At 38.4% G+C, this 23,946-nt stretch overlaps 1 protein-coding gene, 1 long non-coding RNA gene and 1 pseudogene across 5 annotated transcripts in view; 2 read left to right on the top strand and 1 right to left on the bottom strand.

Moving 5' to 3' along the window:
* Positions 1-23,701, top strand: part of LOC110055160 (uncharacterized) — a 105,484-nt gene extending 81,783 nt beyond the window's left edge. The window contains exons 10-17 of one of the 4 annotated variants that reach the window (XM_089286672.1): positions 399-520; positions 1,891-1,943; positions 4,075-4,135; positions 4,301-4,343; positions 5,930-5,995; positions 15,146-15,238; positions 22,856-22,943; positions 23,320-23,701. In XM_089286672.1, the coding sequence (XP_089142798.1) occupies positions 399-520; positions 1,891-1,943; positions 4,075-4,135; positions 4,301-4,343; positions 5,930-5,995; positions 15,146-15,238; positions 22,856-22,943; positions 23,320-23,324 (531 nt within the window). In that variant the 3' untranslated portion in view covers positions 23,325-23,701. Of the gene's footprint in view, positions 1-398; positions 521-792; positions 1,944-4,074; positions 4,136-4,300; positions 4,344-5,929; positions 5,996-15,145; positions 15,239-22,855; positions 22,944-23,319 lie in introns of those variants that run through there. The other 3 variants (XM_020761531.2, XM_089286673.1, XM_089286674.1) reach the window with 3 other exon arrangements.
* LOC149114048 (uncharacterized) lies at positions 11,115-11,823 on the bottom strand (annotated as a pseudogene).
* LOC149114047 (uncharacterized) lies at positions 15,245-18,399 on the top strand. The gene is made up of 2 exons (XR_016206391.1): positions 15,245-17,096; positions 18,038-18,399. It is a non-coding gene; the product is annotated as an uncharacterized LOC149114047 (long non-coding RNA).
* Positions 23,702-23,946: the final 245 nt, after the last annotated feature.

Raw genomic sequence — 23,946 nt, 5'->3', positions numbered from 1 at the left:
ATACATCGAACTGTTTGCAAATATGTGAAGACGCGTGTGAAGTTATCCATAAAACGGACAATTGACACAGCATTTGGATATATATCTATTGACATTTTGGACATATATATTACCATTTGGATTATATATACTATACGATTATATATATTGAAATTTGGATGTAAATATGGAAACTCAACATATATAATGATATCACTTTTTAACATATTGATCCTGCTTGACAAGCATACATTACAGTACACAGATAGTATGATGGTGCCCAGCCATGAAGAATTTTAGATTTGCAGAAAAGTTGTCGAGTTTTAAAGACCGTAGGTTTATCTGATCATTGTCTGCTCAGTCTGGCAGCAAAGGTAAAATGTGTAGAGAATAACTAGTTGTGATGTTTTATCACTCAGGAAGTGGAACCTTCTGTAGGTGAAGCCCTTTGTCGATTGTTTCCTGAAGATGAGACTGTGGACCTCAACACATCTCATCACTCATCAGAGAGACGGCGTAGGAAGGAAAAGGATACTGCTAGGTTAGCAACAATCATCATATCCTGGGAGTGGACATGCATGTGATACCATGTAGCTTCACAGACCTGAATTTTACTAACTTCAAAGAGGACCATCATTGTTTCGTAGGAGACAGAGGCTGATGGATAATGTCTGTTGTTTTTATAAGTAAAGCAACATCCAGTGGATATTCATTCAACACCTTTATCCTCTACTCTCCTGATCGAGTTTGTTGTTGATTGTCTCTTATGGCATCTTGTTCTCACGTTATCCTATATTTTGCTGTGCTTTGTAGGATGTGTGGGAATGTTGTGATCAAGCATTACATCTGCTCTGAAATGGACTTAAGGCCATTCAACAGCCTAGGACAATACCTCAATGGATTTACTTCAAAAAGACTTTTCTGTTACTTATCAAGATCTTATATTGAAAATGGACTTATCTTCAGACTGAAATTTTTATCTGCGACTCCGGGGTTTTAGCTCCTTTAAGCAGAAGAACTTACAAATTTACAGATGCTTTCCAAAGTGTTCAAAAGCTTTGCCAACAAAGAAATTATTTTTGTGTTCAAGCGGAAATTCCTATTGCAAAGTGCATTTTTCCAAAGGAGATGATTAATGTAAAGAGAGTTAAATTTAGATAACTGACATTAATCATTTTTCTGTCATATAAATTTGCACTACCATCCAGGAGTTTACAACACCTTCTATTTAACCAAGGATCTACATTTTGATATAAACCTTCTATCATGTCAGGCCAGATGCTATTTATAGGGGATCAGAGTTCTGGTGTAGGGAATGCTTCAAGGGACCAATTTAAGTGTTATGTCGCATACAAGACATGACTGGACAATAACTGTTTGTGTTGTCACAGTTCCTTAATGCGTTCCTGCATCCTGAGAGTGTAAATGCTACAGTGCAAATCAATTACGTTTATCAGTGCTTGAGTTTGTGACACACAAATGGTGTTTTTATGCAAACACATAAGATGTCAACACCTCTGGATGGTCTAAAACATCTGAATATTATCATCCTTGGGATTTGAAAGATTAGTCAGTTGAGCTAATGGAGAGCTCAAGAAAGGGACTAAATATCTTCATCACCTAGTACGATATTATGATGTCAGTCCACAATCAGAGTCTGCCAAGGAGTGCAAGTGGTAGTTGCTGTATGGAGGTGACAGCGCTGTGCTTCCATAAAAATTAACATGTTTTTAACATGCTTCTTGATCTTTATTAAGTTATAGCAACTGCTTTTATCATGTTTGGTACTTTGAATGATATGTTGTTATGAATGTGTACTCTTATCCCTGGCAAGACAGTTTGGCTGTTCTAACCGCCAACAACCAGCTGTTAAAGAACATACCTTTAATTCCAGCTGTTTCTTATCATTAGGCATCGTCCTAGACACTCTGATGAAATTCGCAAATCAAAGAGAAAACACAGAGGTAACTGATTTTGGATAACCTTGCTAAAAATTGAGGGATTCTTTTCTCGGGAAAAAGATTGGCGCTTGTCTTTTACTGCTGGTAGTTCGCTGTAACAGATATCTATTTTTGTTGCCTGCATTTTTTTGTTTGATAGTGCAAACAAAATTTATGGGCAGGAGAGACAAAAACATTGTGTCTGCTTGGTAATTATTTAATGAATATGTCAAGAAGGCTTCATGTTCAGTGTTTTGTAATATAAATAACGGTTACAGCATTGTAATTATTCGACTTGCAGGGTTTTTGTTGAGGTTACTGTAGACCTTCAGGGGTGCCTTCCGGAAAATGCTCTTTTTACGTGCTGCTTTAAAGCAAACCTCGGCAAACTATATATCACTGTGAAGCTAATAAACTGTAGAATCCGAAAATAACAATATAGTTTTGTATTTTTGTTTTGATACGCATGCCCAAGCCTAAAAACGCAAAAATGACTGTACAGGCTAAACTGTATTACCAGCCTTTGTGTTACTGCAGACATCCAAACTGACTGGACATTATCAATCAGGAGATGATGGGCTAACAAAGGTTGTGAGGCTTTTTCAATATTTCTATTGGTTGCTTAGAAAATCTCGTTCAAAGTTGGAAAATAGAAAATTTTCTGACTGCTGTTAGTCAATGGGATGTCACAGGAAAAATATTTCGATTTTCGCAAAAGCCTTGCACCCTTTGGTGCGCTAATATCTGACCAACATTTTGGCGAAGTATCATTGAAATCTGATAAATCTACATACTCTATTAATTCATTTGAATAGGGGTAATTCACACAAAAATAAAACTTGAGTTTTCGGCCTCGAAAGAAATTCACAGTTTTCACACCTCACTGAAGTGGTTGTCAACGTGGCTATGCTGCCAACCAATGAAGCGCAGCTTTAAACTTCCCACCAGGCTACAGTAATGCTTCCCGGGAATGAATGTGCAATGTGTACATTTACAGTATATCTTTATATCTTACATCGTCTGCCGTGAAACATTCAGCATCTAAACCAAATCAGCACGTAAACGGTAAAGAAGGAAAAGGAAAAAAGAGGAATGCTAGCAGAATAGCCTTGAACAGGCCTACTCAGCGAGCCGAGTCAAGTGCGGGTATTTAAACATTAAAAGAGAGAAAAACTAAGTGCGCAATTCATCTGCCTGTTTGTTTTAGTAGAATATGGAAAAACACTATAAAGCGGGGGAAAGGAGAGTTTGGAGAAGTTGCCTTGTGAATGTCAGATATCAGCGATTAAATTTGTCAGTAATTCCACAGCAATCAACTTTTGTGCCAGAAGAAGCTAGAGCAGGGCATCGATGAAATTGCAATTTGAGCTCGTGTTCAAATGTGGGAATGCAAAACGTCTAGTCTATCACTTAAGAGATGAAAACAATGAGCAAAAGTGAAGATTTCTCAGCGAGAAATTGCAAGACGTAAGGGATAAACAAAAGAGACAAAATACGACTCCGCAGATGAGATCATTTGCCGCGAAAATTGTTACTGCTCAACTCAAAGGTTGACACATTTTAATTGGCTTATCACATTTTGTGGTTCGTTGACTCGTTTTAAGAATTTACGTTTTTGTGGATAACTCGTTCGCGTTCTAAGTTTTTGAAATAATTTTTTTGGAAAGTTCAGATAAAGTAAAAGTCTTGAATTTGGTGTAAAAAAACATTTTTGCACAAAATAGGCCCTTGAAGGTCTACAGTAACCTTAACCATAACTTCTGAACAGTCATATCTTGCACTAAGATATTGGAGCCATTGAACAAGATAGACTTTGAACTAAACCATTTTAATTGAAAATGAACTGCGATTATGAAACAAATTTAAGAATTAGCTGTATGCGTACATATCTAGCATTTCCCAAAGACGTAAGAAAAGTATCAACTTTTCTTTAAATCACGGTCAACGGTATATGCATTAAAACTTGGGGATCACTGTGTTTCTTTTGGAGAAGACAACCATTTATTTCTTTGTGGAGCTTAGTTTTGTAAGGTAATCTCAGGACAGCGTGTGCATGCACTTATGTCGTGGGATGTTATGCGCAGCAAGGATGCGCAGTGCAAATCAGTGGAATTACATTCAGGAAGGTAATTGTTTTCTCTAAACTATTATTTAGTTTCAGGATCAAGACACCATTCACGAGACCACCATGATTCTCTACCCAGATATGAAGACAGGTATTTCATGCCTAGCATTGTTTTAGCATTTTTTTTGTTCACAAATTGAGTTCATATGTTTATACTCCCCCCCCCCCCCCCCACAAAAAGAATAACATAAAAAAGTTGATATTTGGTCCAGTGCCTCTTAAACAAGATTGATACTATCAGAGCGTTTTCTTGTAGATCTCGATATGCTGGTGTGAGGCGAGAGACACTTCTCCATGGAGTAAGTACCATTGTTCCTATTCTTATACTACCAAAGGTGAATAAATGCGCGCGTGCACAAATGAACAAATAAAGCAAGAAAAGTTTGTTTTTATGCCTTCTGTGTATCCAGGAGTGGCATTTTACTCTAAATTCACATCCCTGTGCACAAGCATGAATGAACAAAAGACCTTTCTGTCTACTGTATATGCAGCAGAGTACCGTAAATACCGGCCGATGGAAAAAAAGTTTTTGGAAAGAAATCAAAATAAATCATAAATTTGTGTTTTATATTCTAACTTGTCTGGGTAATGCCTGAAGTGTTTCTTGCTCTCTTTTTAACTTGGAAGATAGGGTAAATTTTTTCACGGGGGCAAAGTTCACTCCTTCTCTCCTCCCCTCATTCCCTTCTTGTTAACTTTCAAGTGAATTCACTGACCACTGTATATGGTTTTCATACTCAAGTTATTCAACATATAGGTTACTTCATGGAAAGTATGCATGGGTGCATAAATACTAATAATAGTTCTCAACAATGTTGCTGAATTTAAATTCACAATTAGTTCGATAAATGATATATATTATGATCTGTGCATTAAAAACTCATTCCAGTGGCCTCAAAATTGCGACTTTACAGATGTTTTTGTATTTTCAAATTCACTGGCTGATAGCCACTTTGATTTAGTAAGACTTTAACAATAATAACTTGTAATGCCAGTGGGCATTTTAGCAGAATTGTTCCTTATAATTAGCCAGTGTTAGTCAAAGCTCAGGTTATATCGGCTTCACAATGCCAGCTACATAATAATGTTACTCATCCGGGACAGGGTAAACATACATATGAATGATAAGCATCTTACGAAGCATCCTTTTGTTTTTGGCAATACCTGAAAAATAGCAATACTTACATTTACAATGCTGTGATTAGCTTAACGTATTAGACCTCATTAATAAAGGTTACTTACCTACTTTTATTTACTTACTAATGGAAGGAGCACCCATCTTGAGTCTTGAACAGCTGCACTGAACATTTGTAGTGAGACTTTACCTGACCACTCAGTAAGCAAAATGTTGGTCTTTGTACCTAAAAGTACTCAACTACTGAAGCCAACTTTGCTTTAAATATAATGACTGTCAAGTGCAGGACCACGTCCATTAGTTGCGAATGCTGTTAAATTAAGTCAGTAAGACTGAAAAGGGAAAGTGACTTTTTGGGAAGGTAAATTTAGAGCATTGACGACATGATCCAACAACTGCACGGTGGCAGACAGTATAAAAGTATTAATTATTTTGTTCCAACTTATTTCCAAGCGCTAAATGTATTTGACGACAAAAAAGAGTGTACTTCAGTAAAACTGAACAAACACTACAGAAAGAACGTGACCTAAACAATTGTGTGTGATGTAAAAAAACTGAACTTGTAGTCCAAATTAGAACTCTCTTCATAAATAAATTAAATAGTTGTCGAGTGAATTATACAGTTAACACTGTCCTGAATGTTGTCTTTTTTGTGTGGTGAAGATATACCATACCTTATCAGGTGCATTGCAGTGCAATCAGTTTTGGAACCTCTTGGATCTCGTAACTTATGATTTTGTTTCTTTTCAGTCTTATTCAGACTACATGCGGGAATACCAGCGCTCAAGGCACTCCTCCTCTCTACCTCCTCTAAGAGTAAGATTTGTTGTATATATGTATTTATACTGTGCCTTAGAAAATACAGCCAGGACTTTCTTGTGTTATACCATGGAATATCCCACTTGTTACATGTACCTGTATTTTCTTGGTATACACCCTCGCCTACAATAATTTTTCATATCAAAGTTTTTCTTTTAACCCATGTCCCAGGGTTGCTCAAAGTTGTTAGTTTTAATGTTCAGATAAGGTATTCAAGAGTTTCAGTGAATTGTGTCGAGACAACAGACAGAACCCATGCAATGCCTAGTAAGAGCCAAGGAACTCTTGGGATCATCGTTTGATAGAAAAACTTATGTTTCACCCCTAACCATGGGTACAGGAAACTCTGGTTTGTTTGGGAGCTTTTGTTGTTCACCACCAACCAATTTGTTGGAAAATGCTATTTTCCAAGTTGTAGATGTGTATTGAGCAATTTCACTCTGTCACTCCTTCACTCTGTCACTTCTTGTTAGACATTTCACACTCTGGGGGGCTCTCATATGAAAAGGTCAGGGATGCTCATTGGAAAAGTTGAGTTAAACCCCCAAAGGAGACAATTGTGATCGTGGCTCAAGCTTTATTTGATTCCTAAAAGATACCACTTAAAAGGGAAGAGGCTCGATTACCAGCCTCTGTACAGGAAGGAGTGAACACTTGTAGACCAGATTCGAGAAACCTTTGGAAATCGAGCCTAAAATCATAAATAAAAGCGTTTTTATATGATTTCTTCGAAAGCACCCTAAAAGATACTTTGACAGCTTGAAATAGTGGCGTTTTGTCCTGAACACCCTAAGTGACACCAACAACTTTTGCGAGATGACCAGCATCCCCGACTTTTTTATACAGTAGCTCCCCTCCGTTTTAAATATTCTGCTGACGTAAGGCTTGCACAGTCGCTTGCACCATGTCAAGTTGGTTATATTCGCGAGGTAGAAGGTGAAACGATTTTTCAATTGTAAGGAATGATGATAAATGATTCTTTCTTGGAGATTTGATTGAAACGGCAAGTCTGAATTTTTCACAAACCTGCGTGGTACTAGTGGTTAGCATATTGTCAGTTCGAAAGTAATCAAGATTGAATGATTAAAAGCTCCAGGCAATTTTTAAACACAAGAAATGGAAAGACAAGTGCGGCCTTTCTGTAAATGGTCTCTTGACATAAACATATGCGTTAAAAAAGACACTCAAAAAGAAAAGAGAACTTTTGCTCTGTATGAGATTCAAACCTACTCATTCCCGCTTACGGGGCAAACAATTATCCCACTGCACCACTTGTACAATCCACTAGATCAAAAGTGAAAATGTTAACAATATCACTGTCGCTGAATGACCAGCAGCTGGTCAAGGTTTTCAAGTCACTAAATGACTGGCATGATTTTTTTTCTCAAATTTAGGCAATCGAAGTAACACATCCAATTCAAACTATCATATGTTGATTAAGAACTGACAAGCAATCCAGAAGAGCTTTATAGATCGCAAGTCCAACTCTTGGTTTAGACTAGGCTCAGTGAACGAGACCATGGTTTGTGACACTTGGATCTTTTTCAGGTCGACTATTGGTCAAATCACTAAATGAACGGCAGTCTGATACTTTTGAGAAATTTAGGGAATCGAACGAACCAATCATGTCCAAACTATCATATGTTGAGTAACAAGTAAAAAGCGACCTGGAAGAGCTTTGTAGATCCTAATCCAAACACTTTGTTTACGCTGGGCTTGAAGACGCTTTGTGACCCTTTGATCTTTTAGGTCGACTGCCGGTCAAGGTTTCAAAACATTAAACACTTACAATAGAGCGGTAAAACTTTACCACACAGGGCAATGGATGGGCTACACCAAAGATGAAGAAGCTGTCAGAAAGTAAATGTAAGGGGAGGAAATCACCTGCATTGTGTATATTGGCAGGCTAACGAAGAGCAGAGGATATGAGAAATGAATGCCCAAATATATGCAACATATATACACATTCTAAGATCCACGTATATGCTCGGAAAGTGCTTTTTGCAGAATGGTTTGTTCATGTTTGATAGCAACGAAAATTTCTTTAACCAAAAAAAAAAACGTCAATATGGCAGCAGTGGTAAAGTGTCTTGGGTTGGTCTTTCTGCTATTTAATGTTTGATACTGCTTTCCCACAACTGAACTTTTAGAAACAGTTATTCGGCATTTGAATGAGAGGTTAACTGAGATTTTATCCACACTCAGATCGTAATATGGCAGAGAATTTGATCGTTCAAGCATTTTCCATCTATGGAATGAATATTGAAGCAATTCAAGAGGCAGTGTTCTCTCAGCGCTCGCTTGGGCACCTCCGTCTGATGAACCAACTTAACGATGAACAGAATCCACAGCAACATCAAGACAAACGATAAAGTTCTCTGCCATGTTATGGTCTGCATGCAGATAAAATCTTCGTTGAACTGTCATTCAAAAGATGCATAACTGTTTCTAGAAGTTCAGCTGTGGGAGAGCAGTAGCAAACATTAAATAGCAAATGAACCAGGAAAAGACATTTTACCACTGCCGCCATATCGATATCTAGTTAACAGGAATTTTCGTTCCTATCAAATGTGAAACACCCATTCTGACAAAAGGCACTTTTCGTGCTGGCATATACTACATAGTTTGTGAGACCTGTATATACGCGCATCTTAGCACGTGTATATATAGGTCCTTGTAGGACACATATTTAAGCATTCATTTTGCACATCCCCTGTTTGAGTTTACGCAAGTATGTGGCCATTTAAAAATTTGTATAACCGCGATCTAAATGGTCGTGCGTATGGGCTCAAGAGTGTGCCCATGAGAAAACCAGGCAGGAGGTGATACAGCTCAAATCACTGCTTTTGCTCAAACTTGGCACAAATGTTGGGTTTGGTGAGTACATGGTCATGGCAAAAAATAGGTCAAAAATATTTTATTCCCTTCAAGTGAGAGGGCCCCTCCAAAAATGGCTGTTTGATACTAATTTATGCATATTTAATTAGCTTTCTTTGGTCTAGTATTTCTACAACAAGAAAGGCCGCGTGAAAATGAAATCCACTGGATCATGTTCTGCTATTATCAGTCTCAAAGCACAGATATTCATTTGAACTAGATAATTTGATTTCTTTCTGTAGCTCCATCTTATGTAAGGTGCATGTTTCGCAGTGTTGTGAATAGCCTTTAATTGATGGCAAATATCTACACTGGGCAACAGCAAATACACATTATTCTAACATGGACAATGAAAGCAATCACTGAAGTTCTCAAAAAAGCCCTAAAATGTTTGGGGACTTCAATATTCTTGCGCTGGCATACTGTTTACATAGGACTTAACCATTTTTTGCTATTTCATGAACATCCACTTAAACATAAAAGCAATTTTTGTAGTGGTGGCACAATTTCACTCAATCACTCCTTCACTCCTTCTCTGAGTCATTTCCTGTTAGACATTTGGAAACCCAGGGGAGAACTCTCATATGAAAAGGTCAGGGATTCTCATTGGAAAATTTGAATTTAACTCGTAAAGGAGACTAATGTGCGCGTTGCTTGAGCTTCATTAGACTCCTATCAGATACCACTTAAAAACGGAATAGGTTCGATTGCTTATGGTTCTTCTTTAGGAGGGGGTGGATACGTTTTTGGATCAATGGATTTGGCCTTAAAAAGCGCATGGATTGTGGATTTTTGCAGTAAATTGAGCAGATTCACAGATTTTGAATACACAGTGGATTGTGGATCAGCTGTGAATTTTGACGTGGATTCTGGATTGTGCCTGTCTTGATGTTCAAATCTTGGTTCCTAAACGAAATTTGGATCATAGATCTTTCTTCAGCCCTGGTCGGTATGTTAATGAGTTCATCCAAATTATTTCTTTTTTGAACAAAGCTCATTTAAACTCAGGTGTGAGACTTTTATTGGAATAGTACTGTGTTAAAGTCATCAAGCATGTTGCCTTCTTTACTATTTGTGCAAAATTAACACTGGCATTCACATTCACTAGTTTACCTTTGAACTTTTACACTTCTGTTTCTGAATGTGGTTGTGGTTTCGGATTTGAACAAAAATATTGGCAGATCGACGGATTTGGAAAAAAGGCACAGATCGGCAGATTTGCATACCCCTATTCACCCCCTCCTTTAGTGATTGGATTGTAAGGGAAAACCTTCATGGTTTTTCCTTCACAAGCCTATGCGATATTGCGAGTTCAAAAGCAATCCATATAAACAAATAATTAAAGTGTATAAGACACGAAAAATAATTTCCGCTTATATAAAAGGCCTTTCAAAATACAGAAGAATGGCATTTTTCTTTTTGAAATATCTTTTTTTGGTTTAGAGATATTGACGTTTTTCTATTATGCAAATTAGATCAGTGATGACGTCATTGTTTGCGACTAAAAAGTGGAAAATACTGAATAAATGATATCTCTGGAAATATTGAAGCAGTGTTCTTGAAACCATCTACCCCACCCAATCTAGATGGTTTCAAGAACACTGCTTCAATATTTCCAGAGATATCGTTTATTTAGTATTTTCCACTTTTTAGTTGCTAACAATATGATGTCATCACTGATCTAATTTGCGTAATAAAAATACGTCAATATCTCTAAAATGAAAAACAATATTTCAGAAAGAAAAACGCCATTCTTCTGTATTTTGAAAGGCCTTTCAAATAAGCAGAAATTATTTTTCGTGTCATATATACACGAGAAACGGAAAGACAAACACTGCCTTTTGGTAAATGGTTTCTTGACAAAGCACATGTGTTAAAAAAAAACCAATGAAGAAAAGGAAAAAGAATCATGAGCCGTTGTCCAAATGGTACACAGAAGTCACAGCTTCTCCTTTGTTTTCTGGTTTATTCACCACACAACAACTCACTGAAAAGGACTTATAACTCACAATAAACTCTAGAAAATTCTCTCTCTACCTGCTATTTTGTCATGTCCCAAATATCTGATCCTGCTCTCACGTGTTCATGTGTCACAAACTAAGAGGATGGGGGTCGATCAAAACTCTGGTACATAACTCCCCTAAAAATTGTAGATCTCAATTTTTACAATCAAATGCAGCTTGAAAATAATCCGATTTACTTAACGACAGTCCAGTTTACGTCAAGACAGTTCAGTTCCTCAATCGTCTTCTGCTTGCAATGGTTCTGCAATTCTCTGAGCAGCTTTTTGAGCTGTAGTTTGTCTTGGTCTCTGACTACTAAGGTCAATTCGTTCTTTCCTCCCCTCTTGATGCTGCACAATAGTTTCTACCCTCCTATTTCCAGGGGACAAACTAGCTGGAGTGGTTGCTCAGTGGTGTGTCCTTTATGTGACAACGTTACTCCTCTAACGACCTCATCTTTTCGTTCAATAAGGTGCACCACTTTTCCCTTTTTCTACTCCCCACGGTTCTTTTCATCTCCAGCAATAAGTATAACCTCTCCAACTTTAGGTGTACCTCCTCTCTCCTTGTTAAGCCTGTGGTTGTCCATTAAGCCGCACTCGTACTCCCTTTTCCAGTGTTTCCACTCATGGGCCTTAGCATCTTCTAATCGCTTAGTCATCCTTGTTAGCTTCTCTGTCTGAGCCTTCAGTGTCATCCACTGGATACACATCTCGTCCCCACAGGATCATGTTCAGGGTAAGCACTTCCTCCTCTCCTCCCTCTGCTTCGACAGATGTTGGGGGGCTATTATTCCGATTTCTTCCAACATCCATGACGACTGATTCAAATGCCTCATAGGAAAATGACTTGTGACCTCCCTGAGGTCTTGTGTAGGGTTTCCTCGATCTCCTCAATCAACCTCTCATAGAATCCTCCACACGAGGGTAACTTTGCAAGGTTAAACTGCCAACAAATGTTCTCACATGCCCAGGTATGTCAGCGGCATATGAGAACCAGGCTTAACTCTCTTTATCTGTGTCTTCTGTGCTGTTCAGCCTTGGCAGTACCTAGCGTATGATTCACACCACCCTCAGTCAGTAAAGCGCGGTATTGTGAAGTGTCTGTACGACCGGGCTAAACGACTCGTGACCAAACCATCAGTAATCGCTGGAGAGAAGAAACATCCGTCATCTGTACTTGTTTCTAACGGATATCCCTCCTCTTTTGTAGGTAAATTCTACGTAAATGACGCCATTATTTTAACAAAAAACGCTTTATCTTCATGGCTTTATCTTCATGATCACAAAGGCACGAACAACCCCAAGAAGAGAACCTGTCATGGAATTTAAATCCACTGCCATTTTAACTTTATCTCCAAGGAGTTTTGGAGTCTCTCCGCTGCTGCCTAGAACAACAAGGCATTCGCACTGTCTTTAAGTCCGACACGACACTTCGGTCACACTTAGTGCGACCAAAGGACACCGTCAACCCGGCTAAACAAGATGGTGTTGTCTACAGGATTCCCTGTGAGTGCGGCAAAGTCTACATCAGGGAAACAGGGATATACGACTCACCCGTACCCAGACCTCCTCCGTTTCTAAACACACCCACGAGACCGGCCACTATCCTATCTGGAATGAGGTCAAGTTTATTGATTGAGATCCTCACTGGTACACACGTAAGATCAAGGAAGCTATTCACATAAGACTTCACCCTAATAACATCAACAGGGATAGTGGAATTGAAATTCCTGAAGCATGGATACCCACGATCAAGAAACACAACAACAGGAGAACAGTACAACAGCGGACCACTGAGGGAACAGCCACTCGCCAGAACAATGGAACAATAGGAGGATCGAAATGCACCAATCACAGCCGACCTTTGTGATATAAATGATGGTGTTCAATCAGTCGACCTTATCGCCTGAAGAAGACTAGCAGTAAGCAGTCGAAACATCGCGATCTACATCTCAAGTGACTACATCGTGAGACAAACAATAATACACTTTATTATTGCATCTACCACGATGAATAACAACAACCTTTTCCTCGACATTTAAAGACATTTTACCGTGGGTAACTCTAGACAGGGAAGCAAATAGGTGAAAAATAGCCAAAAAATGGTTATCTTTACGATTGGTTGTTGCCGTGGCAACAGTCTGCGACCCACTCATATGAACAAAAAAGAAACCGCAGGTGTGTTGCTAATCTTCACTGGGAATGTCAGGAGCTTAAACCAAAAGTTGAAACAAATAGTTCATTTTTAGTTCTTCATCCTTCTACTGTTGTAGATACTGTTAATACCGTAGGAAGCCACCTTAAGACAACCAAGAGCTGGCTGTAAGCAAGCACTGGACATTACTCCGATTCTATAAATCACATTTGACCAAACAAAATGATCTTGCCATTTTTGACTACAGCACTACAGCACTACAGCACTTTTACATGTACTGTAAAACGTGTAGGCAGGTCTGAGTAACAAACAGTTTCTTAACGCTGGACTGTTTCATTTTGGAAAAAAAGCTTGTTCGGAAGCTAGACTGACCTCACATCATAAGTAGTTCCTTAATGAGCAACGCCTCATAACTCCCTGTCATGATTTATTTTCTAAGTTAAGTGGCTAAAGGCCACTGTTGTTGTCATAAGGGGCCACTGCTGCTGTTGTAAGGGACCATTCATTTTTAGTGCAGAGTGTATTATTGCTGGTTTACACTGTCACGCAAACAAAACTAAAAACCGTAACCATTCAATAAATTAAGTCAAGAATCTGAGATATGATAGATGATTGATATATAAACAACCTTGCCTAGATTTAGGTCTGTGCAGCTTTTCATTCGCACGTTTTTTTTTTTCATTCGCACGTTTTTTCATTCAGCAAAGTGTTGCACCCAAATTTGTAGAGCTTTGTATGGAGACGCCATGTTGGTGTTCTTCCGAGGGGCTTTAACATGGCGGCCATAAAATAACAGAAACATCTGTGATTGAGTTTTACTATTGAAACGAAAAATTAGTACTCTAGAGTAACGACACATTGAAATTAATAATTTTTTTAGTGCAGGAACCGTCCAGTTAGCAAAAACTTGAGCATTAACTCTCCATTTGACTAACGGACCGCCATTCTAATGTCACACAACTCAGAAACTTGGAAATTTAAACGTCCTCTAAACAAAATAAGGGACCCTGTTGAGCTTAAACGTTGTAAAACGTCTGTTTCTTTAAGGGTCTTCTATCTGACTAAACTAAAACTTCGGAGTAAAAAAGGTAAAGTCTGCATGCAAGCCAAGTGGCCCATCAGGCTGGAGCTTATCCTGGTTTCTGTAGCACGAAGCAACTGGGAGTATTTCTACTCCCCCCTGGATGGGATGCTAGTCCATCGCAGGGTTACCCCCAGCATTTAGTTCACCGGTACCCATTTATACACCTGGGTGGAGAGAGGCACTGTGAGAGTAAAGTGTCTTGCCCAAGAATACAACACAATGTCCCCGGCCAGGGCTCGAACCCAGACCACTTGATCCGGAGACGAGCGCACTAACCATGAGGCTATGGCGCCTCCAAAAAATTTCGGAAGGATTGGTTATTCAATAGGCCATGATCGATATATCAATAATCTAACATAGTTCCGAGGCTTTCAGGACAAACTTCTATATTTGAGGTTGTTTTCTTTGTATTCAAGTCTCTTTTGGGAATTGAGAGACAAACGAATTTACAATTTTGACCCGAAAGCCTCGGAGCCATGTTAGAAATATAGATTACTTCAGATAATCCGGGGGGGGGGGGGGGTAGAAATACTCCTAGTCGCTTTATGTTATGGAAACCAGGATAAGCTCCACCTGGTGGGCCACTTGGCTTGTATGCAGACTTTACCTGGGGTTCAGAAAATTCAAAATTTTCCGGGGGGCCAAACCCCTTGACCCCCTATTTTGTTAAGTACCCCACAGCACAGCAGGAACTTAGCCCTTACATTTGGTTGCTAAATACAGCTCAACCTTCACGAATAACTTCCCTTTTCCATAGGCAATGTCAGCTTTTTTGACATGCTATTGTCTGTTTGTACTTCGATATGGATATTGTTATGACAGCATCTATAATAGTGAAAAGCATTCTCACGTCAGCACTACAAAATGATTCTCTTCACATCATTTCTTGCTGCGTTAGTCATTACTTATTATGCAATAGACAAACCACGTCAGTTGCTTGGGAATTTAACAGGCAAAATACAGTCATGTACGAGACCTAGAAAAAACGGTGAATATAGCTAACAGGGCCCTTTCTTCCTCTTCTAGTCACATTTCTCTGCTCGAGCGGTGGATGTTCCATCATACTATCCTCTACATATTGGTCACAGTAGTTCACGCACTGGAGGCTATCACCGAACTGTAAGTGTATTTGAATGTTCTGGAGACCGACCAATTGACTGACTGACTGACCGACCTAGTTTATCGTATCTGGATGAAATTGATGTTGTCTTTAGAACCCCAGTTAAAAAGCGCTTTTAATAGCAGAGCCCCATACCCATATAGGAAAGAAAAGAAAACCTATGAATTGATTTTCTTATGGTTATCATGGCTAGTGGTATTGCTCGCGGGCGCAGGCGCACGACGACGACAACGACGACAATGACGACGTAGTCGCGTAAGATGGCGGCCATACTCCAGCTAAAAGGTTGACAGAAACATACAGCCTTGATGTACAGCCTCCTTCTCATCCATGTTATGGTCACTTGACACCAGTTAAAACAGGTATCCGCTGACCAGTATCACGTGACCATATTGCAGGCTTAAGTTAAGAGCTCATTAAGAGATCATGGGCTTATGTCAGATTAACTTTTAAACGAGGCCGGGTTGTTCCAAATAGTTCTTGTATACAAATGTTTTTCACTGCTTTTGTTTTGTATATTTTGAGATTATTCAAACTCAAAACAGAAGGCCAAACAGTATACAGAAAACCTCACTGAAAAGTATATAATTATATATATCTTATTAGATGTTTTGGTGTGTAGTGTCGCTGTATATTTTTGCAAGTGGTGTCGTTGTGTTGTACAACGAGTAAAAATATAAAGCGATACAACACACCAAAACATCTAATGAGAGATTTATTATCCAACTGCTGTAGTCAATAAAGAGGGAGGGTGTGACAGTTTTGGGTGCGCACGCCGACCTTTACGGCAAACAGGTTTTCTACTGTACAAATAACTACAACATTGCTGTTTATTATATAAACACCAGTGAAATACCAGGATTTTCCCCTTTACTAAAAAATCATATCTTCATCGCGTTCAGTGAAGATATATATATCATTGGCCGGCTGGGAGGTCCGTATAGTGAAAAACTGTGACCGAGGTCTTGCCCGAGGTCACAGTTTTTCACTATACGGACCGACCTAAGCCGGACACTGATAACATGTTTATCTTTTTTTCTTGGGGTAAATTGGCTTACAAGTGGGTTTGTTTACGCAACGTTGAATTCGATTGAATTGGCTTACGCGCTGTCTACGAACTATTTGTAGAAAATCTAATGAGCGAACGAGCGACGAACTAATATACTAGACAAACAAAGGTGTATTAAAGAACAGATTTATTTCGAACTACTTTATGTTAGTTGCATTTAGTTCACGAGTTAAGTTCTCCAAATGTGTTTTTCCAGTGTGAAATTTTGTCCAAAGATTGAAGTTGTACTACAAAAATAATTTATGTCAGTCATTGCAAATCACTCGAAATCAGAGTTTTCCACCGTAAACTGAGTAGCAGGTAGCGAGGAAATTTGTTAAGTGTATTCCACAGAAATTCTCTCAAATACAGCAACGATCAGAGAGGTAAACTCGACTGATATTGACTCATTTTTTACTCAAAATTGTACAGAGAGACACACAAGATTGCATGACATTACAGCGCCGAGCTACAAACAGCCAAACAAACTCTTAGAACAAATAAAAGGCTCCTGTGAGCAGCTCATGGATGAATGTTTCCTTTTGCCTCTGTTTCAAAACGAGTCTTCGTGCGAAACTTTTCTCATAAAAATGAGTTAATGAACCTGTAGGCGAAGGTCATATGAATGGTTTTGTACTTAGACTCGTTTTGACACAGAGGCAAAAGGCAACTCGGAAATGGCCTATTGGATGATTGTAGAAAACGTAGTTGAATGAAAAGAGAAGAGGAATTGGTCATTGTAGAGTTATTCTTGGTACTGCAGTGGAAAACAGGAAAAGAAACATCAGTTGGTCAAATGTGATGGATAGGTTTTGATGTCCAAATATGGTTGTTTATTGACACCCTTTAGGTGGTTGAATTCGTTCTCTGGTAAAATTGTTTTATAATAAATAATTATTTATTACATGTTTGAAATAGATCTCAACAGCTAGAGCACAACGACAAAAATCAAGTTTAACACTGCTTTTATTAGGAACATTTTCTTTCTTTTTAAGTCCACTGAAATACTGACTACCATAATGTAGCACATAAAAGCTAAGAGGAGTCATTGTAGCCAACAGTCTCCTATTCATGTACATGCAGATCAGATTATACATTTTTTTGGCTGAGTTATAAATAACATAATCTTAGCAGCAGGACACACATGTAGAAGTACAGCATGATAACAACCATTTTAAGAATTGAATGAAAATTCAACAGGTATAAGCTGAAACAGTTAAGATAGCTTATACTACAATAAACATTGCAAGATTTGTATTTAATTAATAGAGAGAGATTAACATATTTTATTTTTGTGTTCCTTTATGATGAAGTCTAGTATTTTACTTTAATTGTAGACCTAATATAAAAGACTGATGTTTCTCTACATGTATATGTTCATGTATATGAACATGATATGGAGCTGCTAATTTTAAGTTGAAGTTGCCTTTTTGTATTCCACTGTAAAGCTGTAGGTTCTGGGTTAAGTTTTGACACATGCAGTGACATAAGGTGGATTTCACTTGTCAACATTCTTAACTTTAAGAAACCCTCATGAACAAAGTTCCAAAGTGTTTCCGACTCTGTAATTACACTGTAAATCCTCAAATTAGCACCCAATCCCCCTTGATTAAGTGCCCCCCTCAAATAAGCGCCCCTTCGTTTTCTAAATTTGAAATAATCGTCCCAGGCACTAATTCAAGGATTTACGGTGTGCAGTTTGGAGAGCCATTTTATGTGCTTGTAGCCAATGTCTTTTGCAAAGAATGAGTTTCGACAGCTCAAGTGGCAGCTACATGTAACACAAGTGTTGAAAGCATCTTATTCTCTTCCTAAGTAGGAGTATTCCACATCACCTGTAATTCTCAGATTAATTCCATGAAGTCTCAAGGGTGACTTGTGTTGTTAAAGCCGGTTTCTATGAAGTCTTCTGCTATTATTTTTGGCAGCTGATAATCATGTATAGCATCAGTAATGTTGTTGTTAATATTAACATTTGCTTACTGTCACTTGCATATTATAGTATACTGTAGTTGTTACCACAGTGTTCATCTGGGTTATTTGCATATGCACAATAGTACAACTTGCTTCACCTGCAATACACAATAAAGATAATAGTCCCATATTTTAAAAGGGTATAAAAATGAATGCAGAAAAATTACACATGTATATCTTTAATTTGCTGCCCTTTCCCCTCCCCCGTACCCAACCCCAATAAAAATAGGCTTTTACCTAAATGTGGTGTCCAAGTGATATTTCTTGCTTTTCTGGAAAGGGTTTAAGAAAGAAAATGCCAGTTATAAATGGCATGCCTTCCTTCAAGAAACATTGGAGCTAAAATAATTCCTTTAACCTGAAAAATTTATTCTTATATGCGAATTCTGGTAGAGTTGCATGTAATTTTGAAACTCTATGAGGACTAGGAATTAAGGAACATAAAAAGCACAGGAAATTCAAACCATTCTTTGGTTCTGCAAATAAATGTTCTGACTTTTTGCTATATGTGATTCAAATAGTTGCTTGACTACATTTAGATACTTATTTGGTATGTAAAGTTTCATCTTCAGCTAAATTAATTATAATGATCTCACATGATATACACAGGGAATTTTTTTCCACAAATATTCAAACAGCTTTCATGGAAATTTATATAAATGGGGTGATGATCACCTGCTGATTGTGCACATTTGTGGTACATGATCTATCTGTATACGGTAATCAGTAGTATACTGGTTCATCAACTGAGTGTATCCTTTGTCTGTTGTAAGATATTTCATCAGAGCCTTTTGTTCTGTATTTGCTTCCATTAGATCAATATTGAAATCCCCAAGCAGTACAGTTGGAATTGTAGGTTCTATTAATACTGAGTTGTGAAGATGAGTAAGAGTATGAATTAACTGAGAAATTGTAACTTAAGTTTTCGATAGATACCCAATGTTGGTTTTGAAACGTGATGTTAATTCGTTTTTTGGTCGCAGGAACTTACTTTACCGTAGATGTTATCAAGTAATTGTCACTTTCAAACAAGGCCTTACTTACTTACTTAATCTACTGTGGTTGACCAGCCTTCAGCTGCTATGTCCGTTAGGGAAATAGTCATAACCGCTAGGTTTTGCGTACGTGTTCTCCGGTTAGATATATCCACGAGGTTTTCCTCGGTTAGGTCAGTTCAAGTGCAGATTTCACTGCGTCAACTTCTACTCGGCATTGGGCCATAGTTTCTCTATACACTGTTACTCGTCTTTTCTATCAAGTCAAGTTCAGTGCGTGTGCAAACCAAAGTGAGTAATCTATTCCTTGTTCTTTAGGGTTAGTTCTTAGGTTTTCTATTGTTATTTGTTTCGGTTGAGTTTCCTTTTATCGTTACTAAATCGGTTAGTTAGTTCTGTATGCTCGGAATCGCGCTTGATTAGGTCCATATCTCCAATATAGGGTTATTTTGCCATAAAGGTGCCGTCCAAGTTACACACCGTGTAGCCTATTAATCGTTTTCCAGCCTTCCGTACGATCAGTATAAGTGCCGATTATGTTACACTTCCATGTTACGGACGTTATTGAGAATGCTAGCAATAGTTTCTTCATTTGTGTTATTTTATCTTTATACTTCGGTATGTTAGTTACGTTAGCTTCTATTTTCGTTATTGTATTTCAGTTCGAACCGGCATACGGTTTACATTATACGACTTACGGCCCCGGGGGGGGGGGGGGACTCCCATATGGAGTGGACGGGGATGCTCGTCGGAAATTTTGAATTTAACCCGTAAAAGAGACCAATCTGGGCGTGGCCGAAGCTTATGCAGACCCCTAAAAGAGACCAGTTTATAAAACAGACAAATAAAAAGTACAGTGACATTTAATGATGGCGAATTTGTTTATATGAATTGAGTAAATATAAAGAATCAAAATTCTTTCTGTTTTGTTATTTCTTCGTGTGCAACCCTTAACGAGACCTTGACGGCTAAAAATAATGACATTTTGCCCAGAACACCCTAAGCGAGACCAAAATCCGAAATTTACACCCCTAAGCGAGACGACGAGCATCCCCGTCCATTCCATATGGGAGTCCCCCCCCCCCCCGGGCTTACGGCTAAGCTTACAGCACGTGGTTTAATTCTACCTTCGTCTTGGCACGTGATTCATTTCATTTGAGTCTGTATGGAACATTGATCTCTGTCAATTAAACTCTGTTTACATCGTAGTCAGAAGTTCTTGTCGAGTTCGTTTTAACACCACGCACTGCTCTACGCATGTGATTACTTGGATTTTTGGCCTGCTATATTCTGTCCTTGTAACTCACACCCGATAGATACCAATGACATGAATATTTGGAATTGGTTGGGTTAAAACCGTAACAGTAAATTTTAAATTATTAAAGTTACATCTGTATGGAATTTGGTACAATTCAAAACATTAAAAGGTACACACCAGTTCCATAGCAAGTTTTTATGTGAGACTGACTAAAGTCAGTCATTTCTGTAAAGCGTAAATTCAGGAAGCTGATATGCATCATCTCTATCTGACAAGCAAAGTTTTGATTCAACAAAAATATTGACATCAGCTTTTTGAATGTTGTAATCACTTCGCACATCACCTATGTGCAGGTGTAGCCAGAGGTGGAGAGATCCAACATTCTGAAGCAAGATTGTTGTCGGTCTGTAACACTGCAAAAGGCACAAGGCTTGCTTGCATTCTTAGTCTGCTCATTTCACTTTTAACTTTCTCACTAATCTTTACTGTGAACTCGAAGTAAGCTTCTTCAAAGCTAAACGAGGCTGAATATATACGTATACACGACAGACATGTTATCAGCATTTCCAGTACAAACTACATCCATAGTACTGATCGATAGTATAAATCGCCGACAGACAGAAATCAACTCTAAAGACAACATCTAACAATGACACAAAATGGCGAACGTCAGCTCTTTTGTGTTTAGAAAACCATGTGCTTTGTCAGATGACTACTTTCGGAATCGAGCAGTTTCCGAACGAAAGAATCTAATATTAATAGTACGCAAAAGTGCTCTTGTAGACATAGTTTTTAAAGAAAAAAACGATACAACAAGAAGGCTTACCTAAGCTTCCAGATAACACGGCATTCATTTCATTCCTCCTCCGGGTGACATTAAGACATTTTTAAACGATTCCGTCGATTTGTCCACGGACCACGGTCGATAGACATTGTAGCTTTCAAGATTTCGATGCAAGGATCGTCGCTTACAGGATTTCATTGTCGATTTGTCGTAGCAAGTGTTCCTTAGCGTAAAAACTTTCCATTTTTCAAGCCAAGAAGGAATCCCTGTTTACAGATCGAAAAAAAACCATCTTCGACCTCCGTGCCGTGTTACGCCATGTTGTTGGACAAAAATTTACGCCTTTGTAGTTCCCCTATAAAACCAGTCAAACATATGCCCAGAAGTCCTCGAGACAAAGACAATACTTAGCAGGGAAGGTAGGAGAAAAATGTGTAATCCGGATTTAATGAATAAATTAATCAGAATCGAGTGAGTGAGTGAGTGCCATTGGACTGCCTACTAAGCTCATGGATGACGTAAATTACGTCATCCATGAGCAAAAACTCAATTGAATTTACTTAGTGACTTTCCTTGCTATTTAAAGGTGAATAGAGATAAACTTGCGTTGATTAATCGTCGATGGAAGTGTAAAAAGGGCGAAAGATTGACGATCACCGCTGATTCGTTCACGAAAATAGATCAACTCGACGGATTCCGCCCGCTGTGGCGGTCCGGATGAGAAAATTCCGCCCGCTCACGAGCTGAGAAAAAGATGAACTATTTTTATCTTTTACACTGTGAAGATATTCCTTTTTGATAACATATTTCTTTTGTCCCTTTAACTACACTTAAATTTGTTGATGTATGATCGAAACATCTTCGGATCTTCTTCGGTCGTCTTCGGCAATCTTCGGAAAATGTTCGGAAGCGTTCGTCTGACCTTCGGATTAATTTTGGAAAATCTTCGGAAAGAGGTCGGAAATCTTCGGAAAGTCGTCAAAAACGTCGTCATTAGTATGTTTATATAATAAACAGAATATTACATGCTTGTGGATACGAATTTTATCTCCTCGTGTGCAACTCAGTATCTCACTCGTTCGCGCAGATATCGAGTTGAACACTAAAATAGAATTCGTATCCACGCGCGGGTATGTATCCTCGGGTACCCGCGCGGGTATGTACGAATGTATCCTCTATATATTTGTACAGTTATTTGACGTTATTCGCTGCAGTTGGATAATAAAACGCTATAACGGCCACCCTCGGGACTTGAGGAACTGGCCGCTTAATACAGGATCACCAAAATTACTCACTGGGCATGGTCTAATGTCAGTTTTAGTAGAGTATCTACAAAAACACTTCATGCAAGGAAACAATAGGACAATCAACACTCTTTGAAACGATCAATGCTTTAAGCAATGTTCAGTGCCAACTTGTAACTTAACGGTATAAATATACGTAACAGTGTGTAAGAGTAGTGTGCAATAAATTGTCCTCTACGCTTCTACGGTATACAGAATTGTATTTCTGTGACTTAAAGTTCACAACAAAATGTCTCATTCCATCATTTCATAGTTGTTACGTTCAGGGTGGCCGCTTAATACAGGTAAAAACAACAAAAAAAGACAAACAGGACTGCTAACAGGGTGGCCGCCTAATGCAGGTAACAAATACAGCGATTTTATGAGCGAAAAATCGGCACTTCGAAAACTGGCCGCTTAACAGGGCCGTTATATACGGGTTCGGCTTTATAATATAAATAGTACGAATGTATATAGCTGCCAAAGTTTTCGATGCGTTGCATTTTAAATCCAAAATGTGGAGAAAGCCGCTAGATTAATAGTCCGGACAATGTTCAAACTAACAATTCTTCACTCCCACTTGCTTATTTGGCAGTGGAATGGTCGTAACTTTGACAAGTTATTTTAAGTCACTAAAAGCCCTCCTGCTCGGATGTCACAATTTTTTTGTGTGCTGCTTTTGCCGATGTAACTGATAAGAATTCGAATATTAACACGAATGCCATGTTGCCATTTCAGGTTGATCCTTATGCAGCAGCTTGTGACGAATTCCTTCGAAGAACTCAGTCTGATCGTGGCAGCAGCAGCAGCCGATATCGCAGTAGACGAAGATAGCCGAACATTTAAATAACCTCCTTTGTAAATTGTTTTCAGCAACTTGATTTATTTAACCATGTTCAGCAAGACTTATGATAACTATTCTTACTTTTCAAACATGGTTTAGAATTGTATTGCTTTATCATTTATAGTAATTTTTATTGGTGGCAACACCTACAAAGTAACAGACGCGCTGTTATTATGTAGCTTTCACTTGTTAGCTGTAGTTAAACCCTCTTAATTCCTTTTCTTAGATGTCCCAGGAACGTACGGTTAAGCAAGTCATTAAAAGTGATGCATATGATGTCTTTGTTATGATTGTTGTGATACTGGAGATGTTAAAATGGAAAAGTGTCACTAACCTCATTTTTTTAGCACATTTCCCGCAATTTTTGGAAGTAATAATTAACTTACTTTTTGTCAAATGGGACCAAATCCACGTTTCTAAAACTGTGTTTCTAAAGCAATTGGAAGGTGTGAAACGAAAATGGTCATTTTTCGTCCGTGTTTGCTCAAAAGTGCAGGCTTAGTGTATGGTATTCAGTTACA

Source organism: Orbicella faveolata, unplaced genomic scaffold (assembly GCF_042242905.1).
Source record: "Orbicella faveolata isolate gen_17 unplaced genomic scaffold, um_ofav_v1 contig_14, whole genome shotgun sequence".
Classification (NCBI taxonomy): Eukaryota; Metazoa; Cnidaria; class Anthozoa; order Scleractinia; family Merulinidae; genus Orbicella; species Orbicella faveolata.
The sequence above is the reverse complement of the archived record's forward strand: the minus strand, read 5'-3'. Positions and strand labels throughout refer to the sequence as shown.